General features: G+C 53.7%; 2 protein-coding genes across 3 annotated transcripts; one reads left to right on the top strand and one right to left on the bottom strand.

Annotated features, from left to right (window-relative positions):
- Positions 1-352: 352 nt before the first annotated feature.
- Rasl10b (RAS like family 10 member B) lies at positions 353-12,244 on the top strand. Of its 2 annotated transcripts, none has more exons than XM_057775407.1 (4): positions 353-567; positions 3,652-4,008; positions 9,130-9,254; positions 9,793-12,244. In XM_057775407.1, exons 2-4 carry the CDS (start codon positions 3,793-3,795, stop codon positions 10,061-10,063), a joined length of 612 nt encoding a protein of 203 aa, XP_057631390.1. In that variant the 5' UTR covers positions 353-567; positions 3,652-3,792; the 3' UTR covers positions 10,064-12,244. The 2 variants fall into 2 exon arrangements, with proteins under 2 accessions (XP_057631390.1, XP_057631389.1); XM_057775406.1 differs by lacking the exon at positions 353-567 and adding an exon at positions 841-1,061.
- Positions 12,245-12,371: 127 nt separating this feature from the next.
- Positions 12,372-20,686, bottom strand: Gas2l2 (growth arrest specific 2 like 2). Its single transcript, XM_057775405.1, has 6 exons — positions 20,302-20,686; positions 18,137-18,378; positions 17,201-17,308; positions 16,111-16,207; positions 15,285-15,537; positions 12,372-14,574 (listed from the first exon to the last, which is right to left on the bottom strand). The coding sequence occupies exons 1-6, from the start codon at positions 20,684-20,686 to the stop codon at positions 13,071-13,073; spliced, it is 2,589 nt and encodes an 862-aa protein (XP_057631388.1). The 3' UTR covers positions 12,372-13,070.
- Between the last annotated feature and the right edge of the window lie 1,490 nt (positions 20,687-22,176).

Genomic DNA, 22,176 nt, shown 5'->3' on the forward strand with positions numbered 1-22,176 from the left:
ACCTTGACTTCGAACACAGGGATTTGTCTTTGGCTTCCCCACTGGACTGTGAGCCCTCTGCTGAGCTTTTCTGTAGCTGCCTAGCTAGTGACTCAGCCTTTGTATTCCACATTTTGCATTTAAATACGAGGAGTTACTCGTTTTTTTCTCAACCTCAATGATCTCATCTGTAAAATGGGGGAAACAGCCTGTTTCATGGAATGTTCTGGGGCTTTAACTTGAGGATTTAGGCAAAGCTCTTAGCACACTAGGATGTTAGCTACTGATAAAAATATGTTGATGAGGATTGCTTGAGAATAAATACAAGAGAAACTGCGCCCTCAAGCCTGGCAAATGCTGGGATCTCAGAGAAGAGGGACTGCAGTTTTAGAGGAGTGGAGGTCATGCTTTGGCAGGGGCCCAGCTTTGCTTGGCGCTAGCCTGGCCTGCTGTTCCCTGCCGCAGTGAAAGGCGAGAGTGACCACCCTCTACTCCGTCCTCCGGGGTGGAGGAGCAAAAGAAACTGGATGTCAGCACCCAGGGCAGGCCATACGCTGGGCAGCTGCCAGTCACTGACTGACCAGACCGGTAAGGGTCGGAAGGACAGACCGTGGGGAGGAGGGGACCAAGAGCTCAGCTGGGGGCAGGGTGGGTGGCGGTGAGGGCAGGGAATCGCAATGAAGCCACAGACTCCGGGGCCTTTTCGGTCCCCGCCTCCGACTCCTCCAGGTTCGAGCCACATTTTCCCGGGGAAGAGTCAGGAGGGAGGTGAAGGTCGAGGTTAGGGACTGGGGAGCTGGTCCCGCGGCGCCCAAGTGAATCCGTCGGGCTCGGGGACCCAGCGGATCCCCCCGCGCCCGCCTCCCTCTCCGCCGGTGCGAGTGGGGCGGCGCGCTCCGCAGGGCGAGCAGCTGAGCGACCCTCAGTGCTGCGGCCCCCCGCGCCCCAGCCCGCCTCGCCCGGGCCGCGGGAGGCGCCCCTCACTCTCCCCCCGGGCGGGGGAGCCCAAGGCAGCGCCGGAGCCCGGGGGGAGCGCGGCCGCGCCGGCCAGGGCAGGGGGCAGGCAGCCGGGACGGCCCCGGGTAAGCGGGAGGAGGAGGAGCGGGGTGACCGCGGGGTGAGGGGCGGCCCGGAGGCGGCGGGGGGGGGGCGGGAGGGGGGCGAGGAAGCGGCCGCGGGAGTGGAGCTGGGGCCGGAAGCCAGCGGGGTTCCTGCAGCCCCCACACCTGCCACCGATCGGGTCACCGGGAGCCCGGCATCCGCCCGGTGCCCCCACCCCTATGCGAACGTGGTGGGGACACACCGCGCAAGCATGTAGGGCCCGGCCTTTAGGATCCTCAGAAGTCCCTGACCTCCCCAGTGTGAGGTAGAGACCTAAGGCCAGGCCAGGGAAGGGACTGGAAAGAGGCTGTGGCCTGAGTGTGTGACCCCTGTCTATTGCCTGGAGCTGTCTGCAGATCACTGCAGAATGCAGGCCGTGGGGAAGCCCAGGGGACTTGGGCCCTGCTTCCCTGGACAGACCTTTCACCCCACATAACTAGGCATGGGTTTAGTAAAACGCTTAGACCCAGAATCTGTGCCTGGGAAGAAAGAGGAGATATCTGTCCCCTTTGAGTTGGGGACCGGGCCACACTTAGGCCTGGTAGTTACAGAGGCTGGCCCATGCCTAGGGGGCTATTCTTGCCCCTGCTCCTTAGCTCCCAGACTGTACCTGGTTTTTGTTTCTGCTACTACTAAGAAAGTGTTGGTTTGGGGGCTTGAGAATCTGCAGGTAGGGGTATATCCTGAAACCTCCAAATCACCACACCCAGAGTGACTCCAGACTCTTGTTCTTTGCCCTCTCTTATTGCTCAGGACTCCCCCATCCCCACCTGCTTGTGCTGTTATGTAATTAACCCAACTGAATCTCTTTGCCAAGCTGGCAGCATCCAGGAATGCCCCGAAGGCCTAAGGACCTGAAGGGATCCTGTGGTGGGAGGGTTGGTCCTGTCTCAGCTGGCAGCAGACTCAGCAGAGAGCACCTGTTGGGGAAAGGACATGCATGAGGCACAAAGGAGGTTAGAGTCCTAGTCTTAGCTTCCCTGAGGCCCTGGGGTCTTGTTTTGTTGGTGGTGGTTTCTCTCTTCAACAAAGTGAAAGGCATCATAGGCATGCACATGGGTGCCCAGGCACACACACCACAAGTACGTGAGTCCACACAACAGTAAATCGTGACTCCTTCCAAGATGGCCAGGAAGTCCGACTGAGCATCCAGGCAAACCTTAGGTGGCCAGCAGTCACTGTTCATTGCTTACCCACTCTGCGCCAGGCATGGGCTTTTCCATGAACAATCTCACCATACCTAGGAAGTTTCTTGGCCAAGGTCATACTTAGGTGAATGGCAGGGCTGGGAATCAAACCTTGATGGCTCTCACTCCAAGCCCTGTCTTTTATTTACCATTGCGCACACATACATACCAATAGATTGAGTGCTTTAAACCAGGACAGTTTAGGGAACATTCAGCTATGAATCAAAACGATTCATATATATGAAAAGAACATGCATCTACCAGAACACACACACACACAGAGACAGAGGCTGAAACCATGGCACCCTCAAGACCTAGTAAATCCACCTCCCTGTACCCATTTACTAACTGTGGCCACCATTCAACTCAGGAGGAAGATTGTCTCCTTCCAGCTGAGAGATTTACTTAGGTTGTCTTGGAAGTGGGGGCTGCTGGCTCTCCTTTACATATGTGTAGCGCATGGCTCCAAAGCAGGTGTTTCACCCACAGACCTGCAGCTAAAAAAAAAATCATCAAAGCTGGGGGTTTTGTCCGAGCTCTAAAAGTCACAGGCACTGAGCAAGCAGAAAACTAATGAGTTCATCTCCAAGTCCAGCCCCTTCCTGAGCAGCAGCTGTGTGCTGCGAGGCCCTCTGAGCTCCAAGGGATGTCAAAGACTCAGATCCTGCTTTTAGTCTGTCGCTGTTTAGAGTCACTACGCTTAGACATGTTAAGCCGAACAACCTGTAGAAAGTAGCGGCAGGTCCTACTTGTTTGGTTTGGGGCACACGGAGCTTCTCTGAAGCGCAAATAGGAATACTTTTCCCTTAGGGGTATTGTATTGACCGAGGATAACCGCGTCGGCAGGCTGGCAGCCAGTGCTCAACTGTGTTGCTCTCTGGAGTCAATGCAATCATCTAGTTCAGTGGGACTTTGGGAAATGCTAGGGGCATTTTGGGTCATCATGGTAACTGGAGGCTGCTGTGGGAAGTTATCTCCTGAGAGCCACAAAATGAAGATGTCCGAAATAATGAGCCCTGCACTAAAAGAGCTTCCTCTCCTGAGGATGCCAAGAGGGCCTCCACTGAAGTCAGGGTGTGACTGAGACCCAGAGGAGGTGCCATTTATCCCAGGTTTGGGGCTGGGCCTGGAATTTGAATCCAAGTCTAGAGCTGTCTCTGCTATGCACTGAAGTATGCAGGTTGAGGGGAATCAGGGCACCGTGCACAACAGGGGTTGCAGGAAGGTGAAGAAGCTTGGGGGGATAGATTGAGATAGTGGCTCTGGAAAAGGGAGACTTTCCAAGTGGCAATGGCAGCTTCTGCAAAGATGCAGAGGTGAAAAATAACAGCACAGGTCCAGGTATGATGACCCAGAGCACTGATCCCATCTCTTGTCCCCTCAGTCTAGGTGGTGGCCGAAGAGGGCCAGAGGCAAGCAGAGGGAGCAATGGTTGGTCCTGACGGTGGCTGAGCCCCCAGCCCCTGGAATATGCAGCCCGGAGGAGCCCCAGGCAAGGACGCGGTGGCGGAGTGGGGCGGGAGGCATGGTCTCCACCTACCGGGTGGCTGTGCTCGGGGCGCGAGGTGTGGGCAAGAGTGCCATCGTGCGTCAGTTCCTATACAACGAGTTCAGCGAGGTCTGTGTGCCCACCACCGCCCGCCGCCTCTACCTGCCTGCTGTGGTCATGAACGGCCATGTGCACGACCTCCAGATCCTGGATTTTCCACCCATCAGCGCCTTCCCTGTCAACACACTGCAGGTAAGCTGCCCATGTAGGCAGTCAGGCGACAGGGGAGAGCAGACGCCAACCCTCTCCACCTCTCCAGCTCTGGCCCCACTGCCAGGAACTCTATACCACACCCTGGGCCTCTCTCCTTAAAGCGGTCCCAAGAAGCTGCTCGTTTGTGTGCTAGTGAATTTCAAAGATGTTTGATGATTGTTTAATGTGTGCCAGGCCCTGCACTGGGCACCAAGACTGAATAGTCAGCAAAAGCAGAATATGGAGTTTGCTTTCAAGGAACTCATAGTCTGGTGAGAAAGGACTAACAGTTATTGTGCCATGTAATGAAGGTTGTGATTGAAGGTGGTGGGAGAGCTAACGCAGCCCTGGCTGGAAGGGTCTACCATGCTCAGGTGTAGTGCATCACGAAAGGTGATGTCTCAACAGAGTAGAGGCAGCGGAAGAAGAACAAATAACCCTAATGCCTGTTCATAAGCTGAGCTCTCCTGCCATGGCCTCACACCCTCACTGTCATCTGTAGAAGGGCCGGCAGGACAGACTGAGACCTGAGACTCTGGAGACCCCAATCAGATCCTTTGCCCAAGGCCTTTTCTCTCAGGAACCCTTATTCCCAAGCCCCAGGACAGCCTCACGACCCCTTGCAGAATTAGATTTAACCATCCCCATTGCCCACACTCCCTCCCCCACCCTGCTCCCAGGCACCTTCTCCAGCTTTTAGATCCAGAGCTTTCACACCTCTCTCTCCCTCTGGCTTGGGAGGAAGTTGGCTGCAGGGGAAGCAGAAGCAGAGCTCCCGGATGGGCCAGAGAGTGCAGAGGCTTGTGGGCATTTCATAGAGACAAGAACAAGCCCTGGCCAGTTGTGACAGCAAATTCAGCCATCTCTGGCTGGGGCCTGATGGAGCTCAACTGCCCCAACAGGAGAGCCTTGGCCCATCCTGCTGTGAATATTTGACTCAGCACCCCAAGGAGAAACCTGGTCCAAGCATGTGATCCACCGTGCCTGAGAGGTCAGGACCTTCTACTTCTCACTTGGAAATTTTGATAAAATCTGGCTCCATGCCCAAGTGCATCTTTCACGTTCAGTTGGTATCTGTCTTTACTAATTTCAGAATGGGTCAGGGGCATAAATGCCTGAACTGTGGCCTCGCACAATCCGTGTTCCGCCTCTGCCCCTTCTCCCTGTAGTAACCCTCCCTAGCCATTCTCACTGATGGTTCATTGACACTCAAGCAAGAAACCATATTTTCATTTGGTCTCCCCTTTTCCATAAAAATCAACCCCACTATGTCCGTGTCTTGTTTTGGGCTATGGCTGTGGCTGTTGTTTGAAGCTTAGGATAGAACCCAGAGTCTCCCACATGGTAAGTTATCTCTACCGCCGAGCTCCATGCCCAGACTTCTATCTTCTTCTCACTGTTTTCATTAAGAGACAGGATATGGCTATGTTGCCCAGGCTGGCCTTGAATTTAAAATCCTCCTGCATAGTCCTCAGGGTAGCGGGATTACAGGCATGCATCTCCAAACCTGGCCCTTGCTTCTTTAATTTAACATTTTGGTTTTTGTTTGTTTTGCTTTTGTATTTGTGAGTTTGTTGTTTTGATTTGTTCTTGAGGCATGGTCTTTCTATGTAGCCCTGGCTGGCCTGGAACTCATTATGTAGACCAGGCTCAAAGAGATCCGTCTGTCTCTGCTTTCTGATCTTGGGATTAAAGATGTGCAACACCACACTTAACATTGTAACTGGAGCTGATATTTCCTGCCTCTGTCTGGAGGACATCCTCACTCTCTAGACCATTTGGGTCAATGCCAAAATAAATAAGTAGCCTATGTATAAGTCAGTTTGCACGTAGGTCACAGTAGTTGCAGGAGCGGTTAATGGAAATGGCGTTGCCAATTCAAAAGATAAATAGGCATGGAATTTAGAAAGTATCTCCAAATTCCCTTCTCTAAAAGTTTTATGTGTATCCTATGAAAGTCTTGGATTTTTGACACTCTAGAACAGTGGTTCTCAACCTACGGGTCGTGACCCCTTTGAGTGATACCACATCAGAGATCCTAAATAACAGATATTTACATTATGATTCATAGCAGTAACAAAATTACAGTTATGAAGTAGGGACAAAATAATTTTATGGTTGGGGTCACCACAACATGAGGAACTGTATTAAGGGGTTGCAGCGTTAGGAAGGTTGAGAACCACTGGTCTAGAAGATGAGAGAGGATATTTTCAGTGTGGTCTATCTTTGCGTAGTGAAGGTCGTGCATTTTCTATATAGTTAAGACTTTTATGTTTTTCTGGTTTTGGTTTGGTTTGGTTTCTTTCTGAGAACTACTAATATCATTTGCCTGTTTGGGGTTCTTATTATTGGGGGTTTTGTTTTTGAGGCAGGGTTTTGTGTAGTTCAAGCTGACCTGGAACTTTTTCTATAGCCAAGGATGACCTTGAACTCCTAAACCTCCAACCTCTCCATCACAAGTGCTAGGATTAAAGGCATGCAGCACCATGTTTGTGTGATTCTCCTCCTCCTTCTCTTCCTTTTCTTCTTCCTCTTCCTTCTGTTTCTGAGACAGGATCTCCCTACATACATAACCCTGGATATTATGGAACTCACTATATAGACCAGGCTGGCCTCCAACTCACAGAGATCTATCTGCTTCTGCTTTCCAATCTTGGGATTAAAGGTACGCATCACCACACCTGGTGACCCTTTTCTTCTTGATTGACCCTCATATTAGATGCTAAGATCTCAAGGATGCCACTGCTGGAGCACAGTTAGGGACTCTGAGTACAGAAGTCTCAAGAAGGGACCTTGAAAGCTCTACAGTCAAATATCAACCTTAAGAATTTTGATGGCTGCTTTCTAGGAATAAAATAAAGTAATGCTTCCTAGAGTCTGAGCCTGTTACCTTCCACAGTCCCTTCTCCTCCTTCAGAGCAGGAAGCTGAAGTTAGAGGGCATGGGCAGCCTGCCGAAGGAGATGCCTGGAAACACATGGCTAAGGCCAGGTGACTGAGCCCCTAAACTATATCCCCGGACTTAGACCCAATTCCCATTTCTCCGCCTCTGTCTCTGTCTTTGTCAGCTAGGGGCCGAGCCCAGGGCCTTGTGTGTGATAAGCACATTCTTTACCACTGGGCTGTGTGTTTAGTCCATTCCTTGACTCAATCCAGCCCACAAATGGCCTCTCGGAGAACAAATGAGAACCCTCCATGGAGCATACTGGCAGGAAAGCTGAGCGTTCTCCATCCCTCCTTTCAGTAAAGAAGTGGAGGGACAGCCCAGCCAATCTGGGGCTTTCAGTCGTTCCCTTTTAGAAGCCTCCTGAGAGGAGTGAGTGGGAGGCATCCTGGGGTCCCCTTGAGGAGGCAGTGTGTTGGAGGAGTGGGGCTGCACCCTCAGCCTGGCAGCCTCTTCCCAGCAGCCGGGGGAGGGCTTGCAGAATGGAATCTATCCTCCCTCCCTCTCCCCAGGGGTCTCCATTCCTCACATGGGGTGCATGCATAGGCCTGCACGCCCCCTGACACCACCAGCACCCCACCCCCGAATCGTGTCCCACCAAATCAAGGTTTCCTAGTCTGGGAGAAAGCAGATTTATGGCTTCCTACATTCTTAGCTCTGTCCTCTGCATCCTGCCTCTGCACCAAAAATTAAAACCTCAGCACAGAGATGCCACATCATCTCCCCAGGGGAATCCACCGCAGCATCTCCCGAGCTTTTAAGCTGGAAGCGCCACTCCAAAGTCAGACTCCACACTCTACAGCTGCCCCCTTCTGCTTCAGCTGAAATTCTTACCTCGACTGCATGCAAGCTGGGCCTGAAGCTGGGCCTCCACATCCTTCTGGCCTTCCTTTTTGTGTGTGCTGAAGATGGAGCTCAGGATCCCATACGTGCCAGGCTCTGCCCTATGACTGCAACGTGCCCCTTTCCTCCCCTTCTTTTCCATGGGCCCTTATGAGGAGAGACCCTAGTTTCCTTTGCCCCCACAAGGCCTCTACCCCGAAGCTTTGGGAACCTCCTTTCTGCACACTGTCTTCCCGAACATTCTTTTGCACTTACATCTGTTGACAGATTAACTATCTAATTAGTCCTTAGGGAACCTTCTCGTTAACACATTTAGTCTTTCCAAGGGCCTATTCATCTTGAGCTGAAGCCCCTCCATGAGAAGTTCTCACAGACAGAAGTATTTTTAAAAACATTTAAATAGCCAAGCTAGGCATGGTGGTGCATGCCTGTAATCCCAACAGCTGAGAGGCAGAGGCAGGAGGACCAAGAGTTCAAGGCCAGTTCGGGTTACATAGGAAGACTTAGTCCTTAAAGCAAAACAAAAACAATCCCATCTTTCTAGAACTCCTTAGGCTTCTGTTCTGTGTCTCCTCTGCCCCCTTCTGCTTCCAGTCTAATTTTTTTTTTCCTGGCTTACATTCAGGCTGCAACCCAAGGCTGTTAAATTAGGGATAGGATTTACCTTGCTCCTGGTTGCAGGTACTGTGGGTTTCAGCACCATGGAGAGAGCTTACCAGTATGATCACTGCCGTTCAGAAGCTAAAACCCCACTTAACAAGGGACAAAAGGAGGGAGTGTATAAAATGGAAAACATAACAAAAACAGGGCCCTGGCCCTCCTGGGTGCTCACTGCAGTTGCGAGGAAACAGAAATAGGATAGCTGTAACTAGGGTATAATCCATGACCTCAGACACAGGAGAGGCTGGACACAGTCCTCTGCTTGCAGGAAGGGTGGCAAATCCGGGCTGTCCTGGGCGGGAGCTTCATGTAAGCCTTGGAAGATAATACAGTAGGTAGAACCTCTCGGTCAAGGTTGTGCTCTTAGGGGTATCCATAAATGCACATTGAACAAAGGACTGGATGGATGGATCAATTGGACAGAGCTAATCTCCAGATCCTCACAAGGTAGTGTGGTGGGCCAAAAAGTCAGTCAGCATGTGACTTGCTCTCTCCTGACTGGGGAGGAGAAGTTACAGCTCTGAGCACCTGCGTGCTGGGGAACCTGGCCTTCTGCGGGGGAGGGGATCAGAAGCTCCGGTGTGGTGGTAGGTGAGAACACTGTTTGACAGGGTGGCTGGGGGCTGGGAGGCCTCGTGGCTGCTCTGACAGGGGTATTGGCCGGGGGTGTTACAGGAGTGGGCAGATGCCTGCTGCAGGGGACTCCGGAGCGTCCACGCCTACATCCTGGTCTATGACATCTGCTGCTTTGACAGCTTTGAGTACGTCAAGACTATCCGTCAGCAGATCCTGGAGACGAGGTGAGGAGCTGTGACGGTCTGTCGTCTCCATGGGCGCCCTAATGGTGGCCTGTCTCCAAAAAGGGGGACACGGGCAGTGGGGGGGGGGGCACAGGTCACAGGGAAATGTATGCCTTTTCTGGTTCCCACGTGTCCCCCCACACCTTTCTCTTTCTTTCTTCCTTTCTTTCCAACTATGTAGCCAAGCTGGTTATGAACTCAAAATCCCCCTGCCTCAGGCCCCCTAGTGCTGTAATTACAGGTGTGGGTCACATACCCTACTTCTATTGACTCATTTTGGGACCCCTGCTTTTTACATGGCGGTGAAGAGCAGGGGCTGGGGGTACATGGCCTCAGATCAGTTGACATATAAGCCTCAGTTTCTTTGTCTGTAAAATAGACAATAGTATCGACTTTCTTGCATCCAAAGACGTGCCTTTTAGAAATATAACTTTCCCCCAAGGGGCTGGGGCTACACCTGGATCAGAGTACACGCTAGCGCCGAGTCCAGTGGTTTTTGAGACTGGCAGCGTTTTCAGAATTCTTTTTCGACCCTCAGGGTGATCGGCACCTCCGAGACGCCCATCATCATCGTGGGCAACAAGCGCGACCTGCAACGAGGACGCGTGATTCCGCGCTGGAACGTGTCGCACTTGGTGCGGAAGACCTGGAAGTGCGGCTACGTGGAGTGCTCGGCCAAGTACAACTGGCACATCCTGCTGCTCTTCAGCGAGCTGCTCAAGAGTGTGGGCTGCGCCCGCTGCAAACACGTGCACGCCGCCCTGCGCTTCCAGGGCGCGCTGCGCCGCAACCGCTGCGCCATCATGTGACGCTGCGTGCGCCCTACTGCAGCACTGTCCCAGCGGAAGAGAGGGCAGGGCGGGGCCAGCCTCCCTCGAGACACTTGGGCTAGAGCGGGGAATCCCGGAGGAGAACTCTGGGCTCCCGGACTGAAGCACCCCTGCAGCCACACACCTCCCCCACGAGAATCAGAGGGCGAGAGGGAGCCTCCCCGCCACTCCCCAGTCCTCCCCTCCAACCTGGGTCTCCCTGGGACAGCCACCTTCAGTGCTGTAGTGTAGTGCCCGGCCCCAGGGGGCGCCACAATCTGAGGGCTGAGCGTGTGAAATGGAGGGTGGGGTGAGGAGGTGCTGTCTTGGCTGGGCCCCTGCTCATCTTCCCTACAGTGTGTCTGTCTTTGCCACATGTCCCCTTTTGCAATGTCTGTCCACTCAAGTATCTGTCCGTCCTCATTTGTCCTGTCTTCCCTTCAGTGTCTCTCCCTGTCCCCCAGCTCCGCTCACAGGGCTCTCATTTCGTCCATCCCCTTGTCGCAGGTCCTGGCAGCTTTGCGATGCCTTCTCACCGGCAGAGCCACCGGCACAGGGCAGAGAGAGGCAAGTGGCCCAAGGACCAAAGCCAAGGGGTCCGAGGGCTGAGGTCCCACAGCCGTCAGGGAGAGAAGGCAGAGCTCTTCCTCATCCAGGGAGACCTCCCTGCCCAGCAGCCCCCAGAGACGCAACCACCTACTTTCCAGCCTTAACTCAATGGTCCCTGCCGGGTGCCCCTCACCTTTCCTGACCCCAAAGCCAGATGGGCCCCGGGCTAAAATTCCTTTTGTTTTGTTTGACAGTGTGGAGAGGAAATTCCCTTAAGGATAGTTTTCTCTCCATGATGCTAGGTCCCACTTCTCCGTTACCTCCTGCACTGGGATGGTCTGCTGTATTATGGGAGGTTGAGTTGTGGGGGACTGGGGGTGGTGGGCAAGGTGGTGCCCAGGAGGGGGTCAGGTTATGCCAATGGTAATTCTGTGTCCCGGTGCCACCTCAGTCCAACTGCCTAAGACTCTGCCTCCATCAGGTCTCAGGTTGTCTTGATCAGTCTGTGTAGGGGCAGAGCCGAGAAAAGAATAAGGGAGCTTCTTGTGCCTGGGGGAGCTAGGCAAGCATCCCCACCCATAGGTGGAGGCCCTCAGGATCTGACCCCTTGTCCTAACACCAGGTTGACCCTATGCCCTAACTCACCCACCCCATTTTCCCCGGCTGCCTGGCCGGGTTTCTACCTCTCGTCATCGGAGCTGATCACTGTCAGTTTTGTACCGATTTGGAAATAATAATACTGGAGATTCTAGGAATGGCCTGAGGGACTGATGGGGGACTTCGAGGGAGGGAGGAGAAAATGGTGGTGCCACGTCCCCTGCCCCGCCCGAAGAGAGTGCTTGAGGCTGACCCCTCAGCCTCAGCCCTGGTCCAGTTGGGAGGATAATAAGGACCCTTTGTTCAGAGGGGTACATAGGATGCCCGGCCTTTTCCTGGGCTACAGTGTACAGACCAGGAAATCAGGTACCCAGAGAGGTTATGGGAAAGGATATGGGGGCAGGGGTAGGGGTGGGGAATTTATGGTGTTCCCGTGTGGGAGGGAATCCATGATTCTCTCTTCTGCTTCACCTACTGAATCTCACTCCCTCCACCCAGCGGGGCACTGCAGTACAGCAGCAGCCGCCCTGACCATGGGCAGCCCAGCATTCTGGGTTCTAGTCCTTGCTGTTCTGCAAAATTTGGGGCTAGTAACTTGCCCTCTCTGAGCCTCCCTCTGAAACAGAGGTGGTGGCTCCCCTTCTCCACACTTCAGAGTGGCTGGAAGGGTTAGGAGAGATGCCCACTTTCCTCTCCTGCAGCCCCACCCCTGGTTCCACGGGGCGTGGGGTAAAAATGGCAGCATCTCATGTGCCCAATCACCCCCCCAACTCTGAGGCACTTGAGGCGAGGGTGGGGGGATCCAGGCATCTGGCTGCCTCCCCCTGGGGGAACCATTGGAATGTAGCCCCCCTCACCCTTTCCTCTTCATCCCAGGTCTTGGATTTCAGGTCCCTTCACCCTCATTCTGAGTCTCTGTCCTTCCCCTCCCCAACCAGGGTTTCCCACACAGGGTCTGGAAGTGTGTGTGACACCCATTGAGCTGTTATCGGAAGTCAGATTAAAAATCAGGGAGTGTTTTCCCTCGTTTCTCTACCTCGGTGTCAGCTCTGTTGCTCGTGGAGGGTGGAGTGGGTCCCTGCAGTGCATGTGCACTGTGTGGACAGAGTCCCCACCCCAACGTCCAGGTCAACCCAGGGATCAAAGGGGAAAAGGTACTGATAATCACAGTCATCCAGAGGGTATCATCAGCTGCCTTCTCGACGGCCTGGAAGACTCAATCCTGTTTCTGCGTCTTCCTCCCAGGCAGGGGTCAAATTTAGGGCCTCCGAACATTAGCTTCCTAGGAAGTGTGATGACTGCCATCAATCAGCTCTCTTCTCCCTGAGTGATCCCTGTTCTCAGGACCAGGGGAAATCTTTAGTAAGGGTGGCCTTCAGGAGCCTGTACCGGGGCTACCTTTGTCGCTGTCCGCGGTTCTGACCACCAGGACTTGGTAGAAGCCTCCCCTCGCTGACCGCTCCCTCCACCTTGTCCCTATCTCGACTCCAGCAGAGACAACAACATTTGAAGTTGCACCTCACTACCCTTCTTCAGTTTTAGGGAAAGAACCCCCCCCCCAAAAAAAAGCTGAGGCTCAAGGACAGACCCACGTGTATTTAATAACTTACAGCTGGGGAAATGTTCAGAGGCTGAAAAACTGTTCTTGGGGTCAACAAAAAGATATGGGTGCTCCCCACTGCCGCTGCCTGATTCTGGCTTGCAGTGGAAGGTGTGGGCTGCCCTTCTGCTCAACTGAAGAGATGGGGTCTTCACACTACTCCTGGCCAAGGCCCTGTGCCAAGTGAGGGACCATCCTTCCTCACACATACATTGTACTGCATACAAAATTTTGCTGTGGTCCTCCCCATTTGTAGACTCTTCAGACCCAGGATTCCTCCTCAGGTCGAAGTGGGGTTCCATTGAGCTGCAGGGGCTCCTGACTCTCTGAAGCCTGAGAGCTGTTCTCCAATGAGATGCTGGCTTCTTTCTTTTTCTCCTCCTCCTTCTTTTCACCTGCTCGTTCCACCTGGCAGGTGCCCGCTCCCTTGCTACCCAATGTAGCTTTCAATAGCCTGCTTCCAGGAGCTGTCCTGGCTGGACCCAGGCAGAGGTAGGTCAGTGGCTTGGGAATTCTGGAAGGTCTTTTCTCAGGCCTGTGGTCTCTGCGCGGCCGGATTCTAGGTCTCAGCTTCAGCTTGTAAATGGATGGGATTTTCTGAGGCTTCCGGAGGGTTCTTTTACCCTTGCCCAGACAAACCCCAGCTTTGTCAGAACTGGGATCTGAGCATGAATGTGTGGGAGCCTCCGGGGTGGGGGGCCCAGTCCAGGTGGAGCAGTCCTTCCCTCTTGTGGATGATACAGTCCTCACTGGGGTACTCTTGACAGTCAGGCTTGCCTTTATCCTTGGTCCACTCTCTCTGGATCCTAGCTTCTCTTCGGGACTTCTTGGGCCCACAGCTGGCTTAGGCGAGGCTTCAGAGTCTACTCTCCAGGCTTTCCGATCCACTTTAAGGAGGGGTGGGGGCCCCTGAACCAGTTCTTGGATAACTTTGTCGTAAGGCCCCCCAGATTCAGGCCACTTCCCACCCAGGCTGGGAACATAGACTCCACTTCGAGGGATGGCTTGAGACCTTGTACCCCGATCACAGGCAGGCCCCACCTCCAGCAGTTTCATGTTGGCCACAATCTCCTCATCAAGGCTATGGTAGAGGGCTTGCTCTCTGGTCCTGCCCAGGGGCAGAGACGTGTGACCCTCCTTCCACATCTGTGTGTCTAGGCTCCTGGGATCCCCAGCCTCTAAAGCCATCTGAATGTCCACCTGGTGTCCTCCATGTCTCGCTTCAGCAGAGTGGTGCCCATGTGTGAATCTATCTAGGTTCCCTGTGGGAGCCCTTGATGGGCTGGATCCTCTCTCCATGGAACCTCTACTTTCAGTACCCAAAAACCTTCTGGGTGTTGGGGGCCGGGCAGAGGAAAGTCGGATGGGGATCTTGGTGAGCCCTTTGCTTGGGGTTGGGGATTGCATAGACGCAGGTTCACTGAGCAGTGGGGAAGTACCCTGATTCAGGAGCCAGATGCTGTGAGGGTTGACTAGGCTGGAGGAACGAGGTGGGGGAGATGGTCCTCTTGATGATGTCTCTTTACTGGTGGCCTCAGGGACTTGGAGCCTCTGGGGGGTGAGGGCCTTGGTATGGGTTCCTTGTCTGTCTGTATCCGTGTGATCCCAAGACGTGGGAGTCCTTCCTCTGGGCATTTCACCGGGGCATCTATTCTCTCTCTTTCCTGACAGGGTACTTCGTAGGTCTGGGCTCCTACAGGTAGATGAGAATTGGGAACCGGGTGGCAGCATCCTCACAGATGGGGTCATTGGCCTCTCTCGGGACCTGCAAAGGAGACAAACAGACTGGAAAGAGAAACCTAGGCCTATCCGAGGCATTTCCCATGGGTGTACCATGGGGTACTAGAGAACCAGTGTTCTCCCTAGGATGAACCGAGAGAGCCCTACGCAGCCGCTCTTTCTGCCTGTTCTCCCTTGTTCCCCATGTGGCCGACAGAAGGTGACTTCAGCCCATTCAAGGGAAGACTCTAGCCCTGGAGGTTGATGATGACCAGAGCCTATCTGTATTTGGGGCTGATCTCAGTCTCACTTTAATCGTGAAATGGAAGGACATTAAATATGGCCATTCCTTTTCTGGGCCTCAGCTTCCTTGGCTATAAAATGGGTAGATATTTGAAGCAATGAGATGATCCTTAAGTGCTGGTTTTGATCACAAACACCTGAAGGTTTATTTTGTTCTGTGGCCCTGGGTTGTGGAGTCCAGGGTCTTGTACATACCAGGGGAGCATTGTCCCATTGGGCTATAGAACCCTTCTCTTTTAAATTTGGTTTTGTGATATGGCCTCCCAAAGTGGCCCAGGAAAGACCAAAATTCCCAATCTTCCCATCTTGGCTTCTTGAATGCTAGGACTTCAGGCATATGCCCCCATACCCAGCACATGTGAAGTTTTGTTGGGGTAGGACATTGTTCCCTTTATCTTGGGGGATGAGCCACTGAGAATATGGAGGATACTCTTACATATCCCTCTCTTGTACCTTAGTAATGGAGCTGTCTCCCCGATGATCCTGGCCTCTGATCCTCGTTCACCATGGGGTTGGGGAGGAGAGGGGGTGGGGGGCCTCAGCCTTCGGCTGGAAGAGGTGTATGTCCTCCAGTCCACCGGAGGCAGTGGGCTCTGTGAGCGGCTGATGGTCATCGTAGGCTGGGGTTGTGATGGCCCGTCCTGTATCTTCACTTCGTGCTGCACCAGCGGCCCTGGGGGCTTCAGGAAGCTGCCTGGTTTGTGGGCTACCCACCAAGGCCCCCCAGAGAAAGCAGAAGAAAGAAAGGTTCAATCCCTGTTTATCAAACTCATTGTTCTTCCTTCCCATGCTCTCAAATTCTGTTTATTCCTTCTTATAGGCACCAGAGCCTACAGTGGCAGCCCCAGCTTCTACAAAGGGGCTCGGGGGACACAATCTGGTCAGGGAGCTCAACATCGGGATTTGCTGAAAGTTATGTTGTGTTGCCGATCTGCAACTTTAATTCAAATTGTGTGCTTATTCGGGGTTACTTGGCATACTGAAGAGGATTAGGGAAAGACAGAAAATCAAGTCAGAAGGGCCACCAATGTGGATTCCAGGCCAGACCTGTTCTCTACTGAGAAGTAGAGAACATCACAGACAACGCTGTTTCTGCGTATCTTTTGCGCCACCTTGTGGTTATTTCTAGTATTGCGCCACGACCGTCCCTCTGTCTTCACCCACAGTTCCCGCAGCTGGAGCCCTTAGAGATCAGGCCTATTTGTCCTCCCACAGGTAGCCTCCCAACCAGGAGCTATGTCTCTCTAGCCCCATAGGCGAAACCTCCTGGGGAACTCACAGAGGGACGTACACCGACAGGGGTCATGTTTGTCCAGATAATGGCCCAACGTGTCCCAGCCGCCCCCTACACGCACCATCACATGGCTCCGGAGGATCTGAGGGAGCAAAGGTGAGATTGAGAGCTGAGGGGAGGACTTCCCGTATACTTCTTTAATCACGTTTGTGACTGGGAGACAGGATAATTTCTCTGTTTAGTCTTACCCATGACAGACATCACTTGTCAAGGGTGAGTCAGACTGGCAAACAGGAAGTTGTGCACCTACAACTGGGGACACTCTTTGTTATGCAGGGGTTTGCACTTGTCGCTACTTGCAATTGATACGGGACCGTCATGCCTCTGTGATGGATGACAGAGACGGTGGGAGTTCTACCCAACTCTGTAATGAGACAGGGTCCCATAGTCTTTCCAGTCTTTAATTTCCACAGTTCCAAAGCGGGACCACGAATCCCTGGCCCGTTCCCACATTACAAGACTAATGTCTCGGAATCTGAGGGGCTCAGGTTGCTGGCTCTGCTCCCAGGTATATTCTATGCCCATGGAAAGGCCTTGGCAACGCTCAACTGCTGACCACACCCCTGAGCACAGACCGCCTCTGGGGAGGTGAAGCCAGGCAGCGGGGAGGGCTATTGGGAAGCCCATCTCAGGCCTGTACCGCTGCTCACTCTACAGAATGGACAGGTCCAGGGTCTGAGTAGTGTACTTTGGGATCCACGTGGCTGGGGTCATACACTGAACACAAACCCAGGCTCTCAGATCCCTCGCTCTCTGTCTTGTCCTGTGGAATAGGAAAGCGGGGGCACCTTTTTTATAGACCCCCTTTCTGCCTGGGGCACCTGTGGACTCAGCTCTGACGGGGGTGGTGGAAGGTGGTGTTTCCAGCTACATTGGTGGGAGAATGAGATAGACTTGTCCACTTTGCCTAGAATCTCCTGGAAATTTCCAAGGTAGGGTAGAGCCTCAAGGTCTGGTGACATGGGGTGTATGATGGGTGACTTCCCATCCTTGCCCTCAGGCTCAGCCAAGGTTCCCTGAAAGGAAACCCCATTTGGCTGGTGTTAGAGGTCCCTCCACCTTAGGCCCAACTTACCCTGATGAAGATGAGCGTGTCGGAGTCCCCTACTCGGTACTTGCCCTCAGATATCTTGACCATGGAGAATTGCACTGGGCATGTGCAATGACTCACGAGGTTCTGCACCTGTGGGCCATGGCAGAGACTCAGCTCTCTTCTTTGCCTGAGTATCCAAGTCCGTTCACATATTGGGTCAAGCTAAACGTGGTGCCTATCTGCCTCCACACAGTCCCTTCCCCGGGCTGGTGCTGAAGTTAGGCCTGGGGGCTGAGAGGCTTTAAAGAGCCCATAGGAGCCACCCCTGTGGTCCTCTTCCCCTCTGACAGTGGGATACAGTGGACTGTGCTGTTTGACCAGCACGGGGCAGAATCCCGTGCCCATTGCGTCACAGGCCTTCAGCTAAGAAGCCTTCCCGAAGGATTGCTTGGGCTCATGAGTTGGCGACCGCGTTTGGCAACATAGCAAGGGAAGGGAAAGAGAAATGAAAAACAGGAGAGGGGAAAGAGGAGGAGAGAAAAATGAAAGAAAAAGGGGGAAGCCCTATTTTTCCCAGCGGCGGGAATGGGGCTAGCCTCGGGGAAGAGCCTCCTCCTGTGAGGGGATTCCACTCTGGAAACCACCCCCACGCACTTCATGTTCGCTTAATTGTCACAGCGGTCACAGAAAATGGCTCCTGTGCCTCAGTCTACTACACGGCTCTGGACGGAGGGTCAGAAAGGTTAAATGATTTGTCCAAAGCCACAAGGTGGGTAACGAGGATGCCATGTCCTTGGCACCTAGCCTACAGGGCTAAATGAGAAGCGTGCAGTGATGGGCTGGGGCAAAGGCGGTAAGCGACAATAGCCACTGTCGTATGTCGTGAGGGTAGGGGCTTGGAGTGGAGCAGGGCACTGAGGACTGGGAAGAGGAGGGCGGGGCACAGACTGGGCCTGAGGGCGTGGCCGGGCGCCTCACCATCTGGTCCAGGTTGTGGAAGTGGCAAGGCCTGCGGGCAGGGGGTGCGGGTGGTGGCGGATCCGGCGAGGGCAGGGCCAGCTCGCGCCTCAGCTCCTCATCGATCTCCTCTTCCAGATGCACCAGGGCCGGTGCCGCCACACCGAAACGCCAGGCGCGGCGACCCAGCTCCAGCAAACACAACAACACGCTCTTCACGTTCTTGCGCAGCACCAGGTCCTCTGTCTCGAACATCAGCACCTCTGATGTAGGAAAAGGAGAGAAGGGGACATGCGTGGCTTAAGTCCCCTCTAGAGACCATCCCTAGGCTGAGGTAACAGACACCGGAGGGTGGCTCGGGTTTCAGCATCTCGGGCTGAGGAGGAGGCTGGAAGAGGTCCACACAAGGCCGTCAGGCTAACTGCAGAGGCTGGTGCGTGGGCAAAAGTATTTGGAGCCTGGCTGATCCTAGGGCAGGGAAGGGGGCTTTCTCTGTCCAGCTCTCCTCCGATCCACTTAGCCACCAAGAAGACCCCAGGAGCAGGAAGCAGTTTCTTCCTCTTCCTACCCATCCTTCAGACTCCCCAAATTTAGCTCCAGAGAACCAGGCTGGCTTAACTATAGGCTCTGTGTACCTCACCCTACGAGGTTCAATCCCAGATTCTCTCAAAGGCTATGCGACCTCCAGCTGACTCCAGAGTCCCAGTTTTGATTTTCTGAAAAATGGGGTTGTAGCCTATCTCAACAGAAAGCAGCAGCTGTTTGAGGGTTTGATACTGGGAATGAGACAAAAACTACATCTCCAGCCAGATCATTAGCTTTGATTAACCTTTGACCCAGCCCTTTCCTCCTCTCCACCGGCCAGGAGTTCAAACCTTACCCTTTCCCTGTCCCACCCCAGTTACCTTTGGTCTGGAGGGTTATGCAATCACACCTAATCCCATTCCTGGGTTCAAGGTAAACAACTGTCACTCCCAGAGCCCTAGGGATCCCTACAGGACCGTGTCCCTGATACTCCCCCATCCCCAGCTCTCTTCCCATTCTTTTTTTTTTTTTTTTAAGATTTATTTATTTATTATGTATACAATATTCTTAGTATTCTGCATGTATGCCTGCAGGCCAGAAGAGGGCACCAGATCTCATTACAGATGGTTGTGAGCCACCATGTGGTTGCTAGGAATTGAACTCAGGACCTTTGGAAGAGCAAGCAGTGCTCTTAACCACTGAGCCATCTCTCCAGCCCTCTCTTCCCATTCTTTTTTTTTTTTTTTTTTGGTTTTTCGAGACAGGGTTTCTCTGTGGTTTTGGAGCCTGTCCTGGAACTAGCTCTTGTAGACCAGTCTGGTCTCGAACTCACAGAGATCCGCCTGCCTCTGCCTCCCGAGTGCTGGGATTAAAGGCGTGCGCCATCATCGCCCGGCTCTCTTCCCATTCTTTAGACCAGTGATTCTCAACCTACGGGTGGCAACCCCACTGGAGTCGCAATCCGATATTCATGTTACAATTCATAACAGTAGCAAAATTACAGTCACGAAGCAGCTGTGAAATAATTTTATGGTGTGTGTGGGGGTCACAACAACTGTATTAAAGGCTCGCAGCATGAGGAAGGTTGAGAATCATGGCTTTAATTCCTCAGGTTTACTGGCCAGTTTTTCCCAGTTATCTGCCTTTCTTGTGTTTTGCTATTGCTCCCCCACTGCCTAGTTAATTCTCTTCCCCAAACCTCTCTCCTTACCCCAAATCTCTTCCCTCTCGTTGCCCTTGCTGGTGCCCACGACTGTTCCATTCTGCACATTCCCATTCTGGACCCTATACTATACACTTGACTGGAGCACACATCCCCCTGGGCTGTAACTTCTGAGTCTAGCCAGCACTCTGCCTTCCTCGGCCATGCATCCCTGGGCATTGGACTCAAGTCTCGGTCCTTGGTAGCCAGCATGCACTGGAAACAGAGAAGGTGATTCGTGTCTCTTCGTGGATTGAATCATTAACAGATGTTTATTGATCATCAGTGTGTGTTTATAAGGATTGGCTACGAGGAGAAGAAACTGATACACAAAAATATAGCTACCTCATGGAAAATCTAGAAGAATACCTCAACTTCTGATCCCCCCAGATCTAGCCTAGCTCGAGCCTCCACGTAATGCATGTCCCCACAAGATAAGGGTCTGAGATAGATGTGTTACCTTGGATGCCCATCTCCTTGCGACACCAGTGGATGAAGTTGGAGATGTTGTCCCTGGCCTGGAAGGTACCTGGCTGAGCAGCCCCGTTGCAGAAAACCCCAGCCTGGGGCATGGGAATCTTTTGAGCTCGGTCAGGTGCCTCAGCCAGGAAGGCCAGAGCAGCCTCTGTGACAGTGTTGGCATGCCGGCACAGCACCAGGCCAGTCTCCAGCACCTGCAGGAAGTTGGCTGCATCAATGTCCAGCCCGTACAGATCCCGAAGCCACTCGGCCAGGTCTTCCTTCATGGCCTCCAGGTACTGTTCGCTGGACTTGAAGGGCCGGATGCTGCGCACAGGAGGCCCTGGGGTCCTGGGCCTCCTCCTGTGTCCCCTGTCCTGAGACATGGCTGGAGCAGAAATTCAGGAGGAAGTAGGAGCCTCCTGTCCCCTACTGCTCGCTCTCTCTCTCCTCCTGTTCCCTGCTACGTCAAGGTCCTGGCTCACTTCTTGGTTCAATAGGTTCCCTTCTCCCCTCTGAGAGCCCCGGGCTTCTGGCTCTGCAGCTTGCTGCTGCCTTCAGCCTCTGGGCCAGGCCCAGCCCCCAATGCCCACATTCTTCAGTCCCTGCCTGAAGTTTCCCTTTGGTGGCCCTGCAAGCGACCTCACGCTCAGCTGCCCAGTCCGCTCAGTTCAGCGCTTCCCAAGACTGGTGGAGGTGAGAACACCCCTCTGTTAGGGCCAGATGGTCATCTGCTGCTTCCAGCCCCGACTGTCGCCGGCCAGGGAGCCCGGAACAGCATCTAGGCTGTGGCCTCGCTGCTCTGCTTTCCTTCCTCTCCTTGGAGACAGCAGCTGCTACAAACACTCCTTGTTAACTCTTCCTTCCAGCAACCAAGTGCCTCTGTCCTTCTGCGAGGTCTGAGCAGAGGGAGCAGGACAGAGAGGGTGGGACTGGGTTGTTGCACCCACTGACTCCTTCTGGGTGGGGGGCGAGGGAGAAGTGCAGAGTTAGGGGCTTAGAGATCAATGAGCTCTGAAGAAAGAATGAGCATGAGAGAGATTCAGCAATAGAGACCAAAGATGAGAGATTCACCCCAAAGCCCTTTGGGTGTGGCATACACTCCCTAGTCTCTCTGTGCCTTAGTTTCTCAGCTGTCAAATGGGAAGGACAATATCTACCCTCTGGGGTAGAGAGTTTGTGAGGAACAAAAGAATAATGTGTGGGAAAACACCAGACCCTCAGAGCACACAGGCACGACCTGGGCGAGCCCCAGCTCTCACCCTGCACCAGACCCTCAGACCAAACAGGCACAACCTGGGCGAGCCCCAGCTCTCACCCTGCACCAGACCCTCAGACCAAACAGGCACAACCTGGGCGAGCCCCAGCTCTCACCCTGCACCAGACCCTCAGAACACACAGGCACAACCTGGGCGAGCCCCAGCTCTCACCCTGCACCAGACCCTCAGAGCACACAGGCACAACCTGGGCGAGCCCCAGCTCTCACCCTGCACCAGACCCTCAGAGCACACAGGCACAACCTGGGCGAGCCCCAGCTCTCACCCTGCACCAGACCCTCAGAGCACACAGGCACGACCTGGGCGAGCCCCAGCTCTCACCCTGCACCAGACCCTCAGAGCACACAGGCACGACCTGGGCGAGCCCCAGCTCTCACCCTGCAGCCTGGTCTATGCAACCGAGAATCTGTTCCATCCCTGCTCCAATCATGTGATTCTTTTAGAACAGTCTCATCCCCTGGGCACAGCAATGCATTCATTCAACAAAGATTTCTTTCGTTGCTGCTGCTGTTGTTTTGTTTCTTGAGATAGGGTTTCTTTGCATAACCTTGGCTGTCCTGGAGCTCCCTCTGTAGTCCGGGTTGGCCTCAAACTCACAG

Source organism: Chionomys nivalis, chromosome 7 (assembly GCF_950005125.1).
Source record: "Chionomys nivalis chromosome 7, mChiNiv1.1, whole genome shotgun sequence".
NCBI classification, from domain to species: Eukaryota; Metazoa; Chordata; class Mammalia; order Rodentia; family Cricetidae; genus Chionomys; species Chionomys nivalis.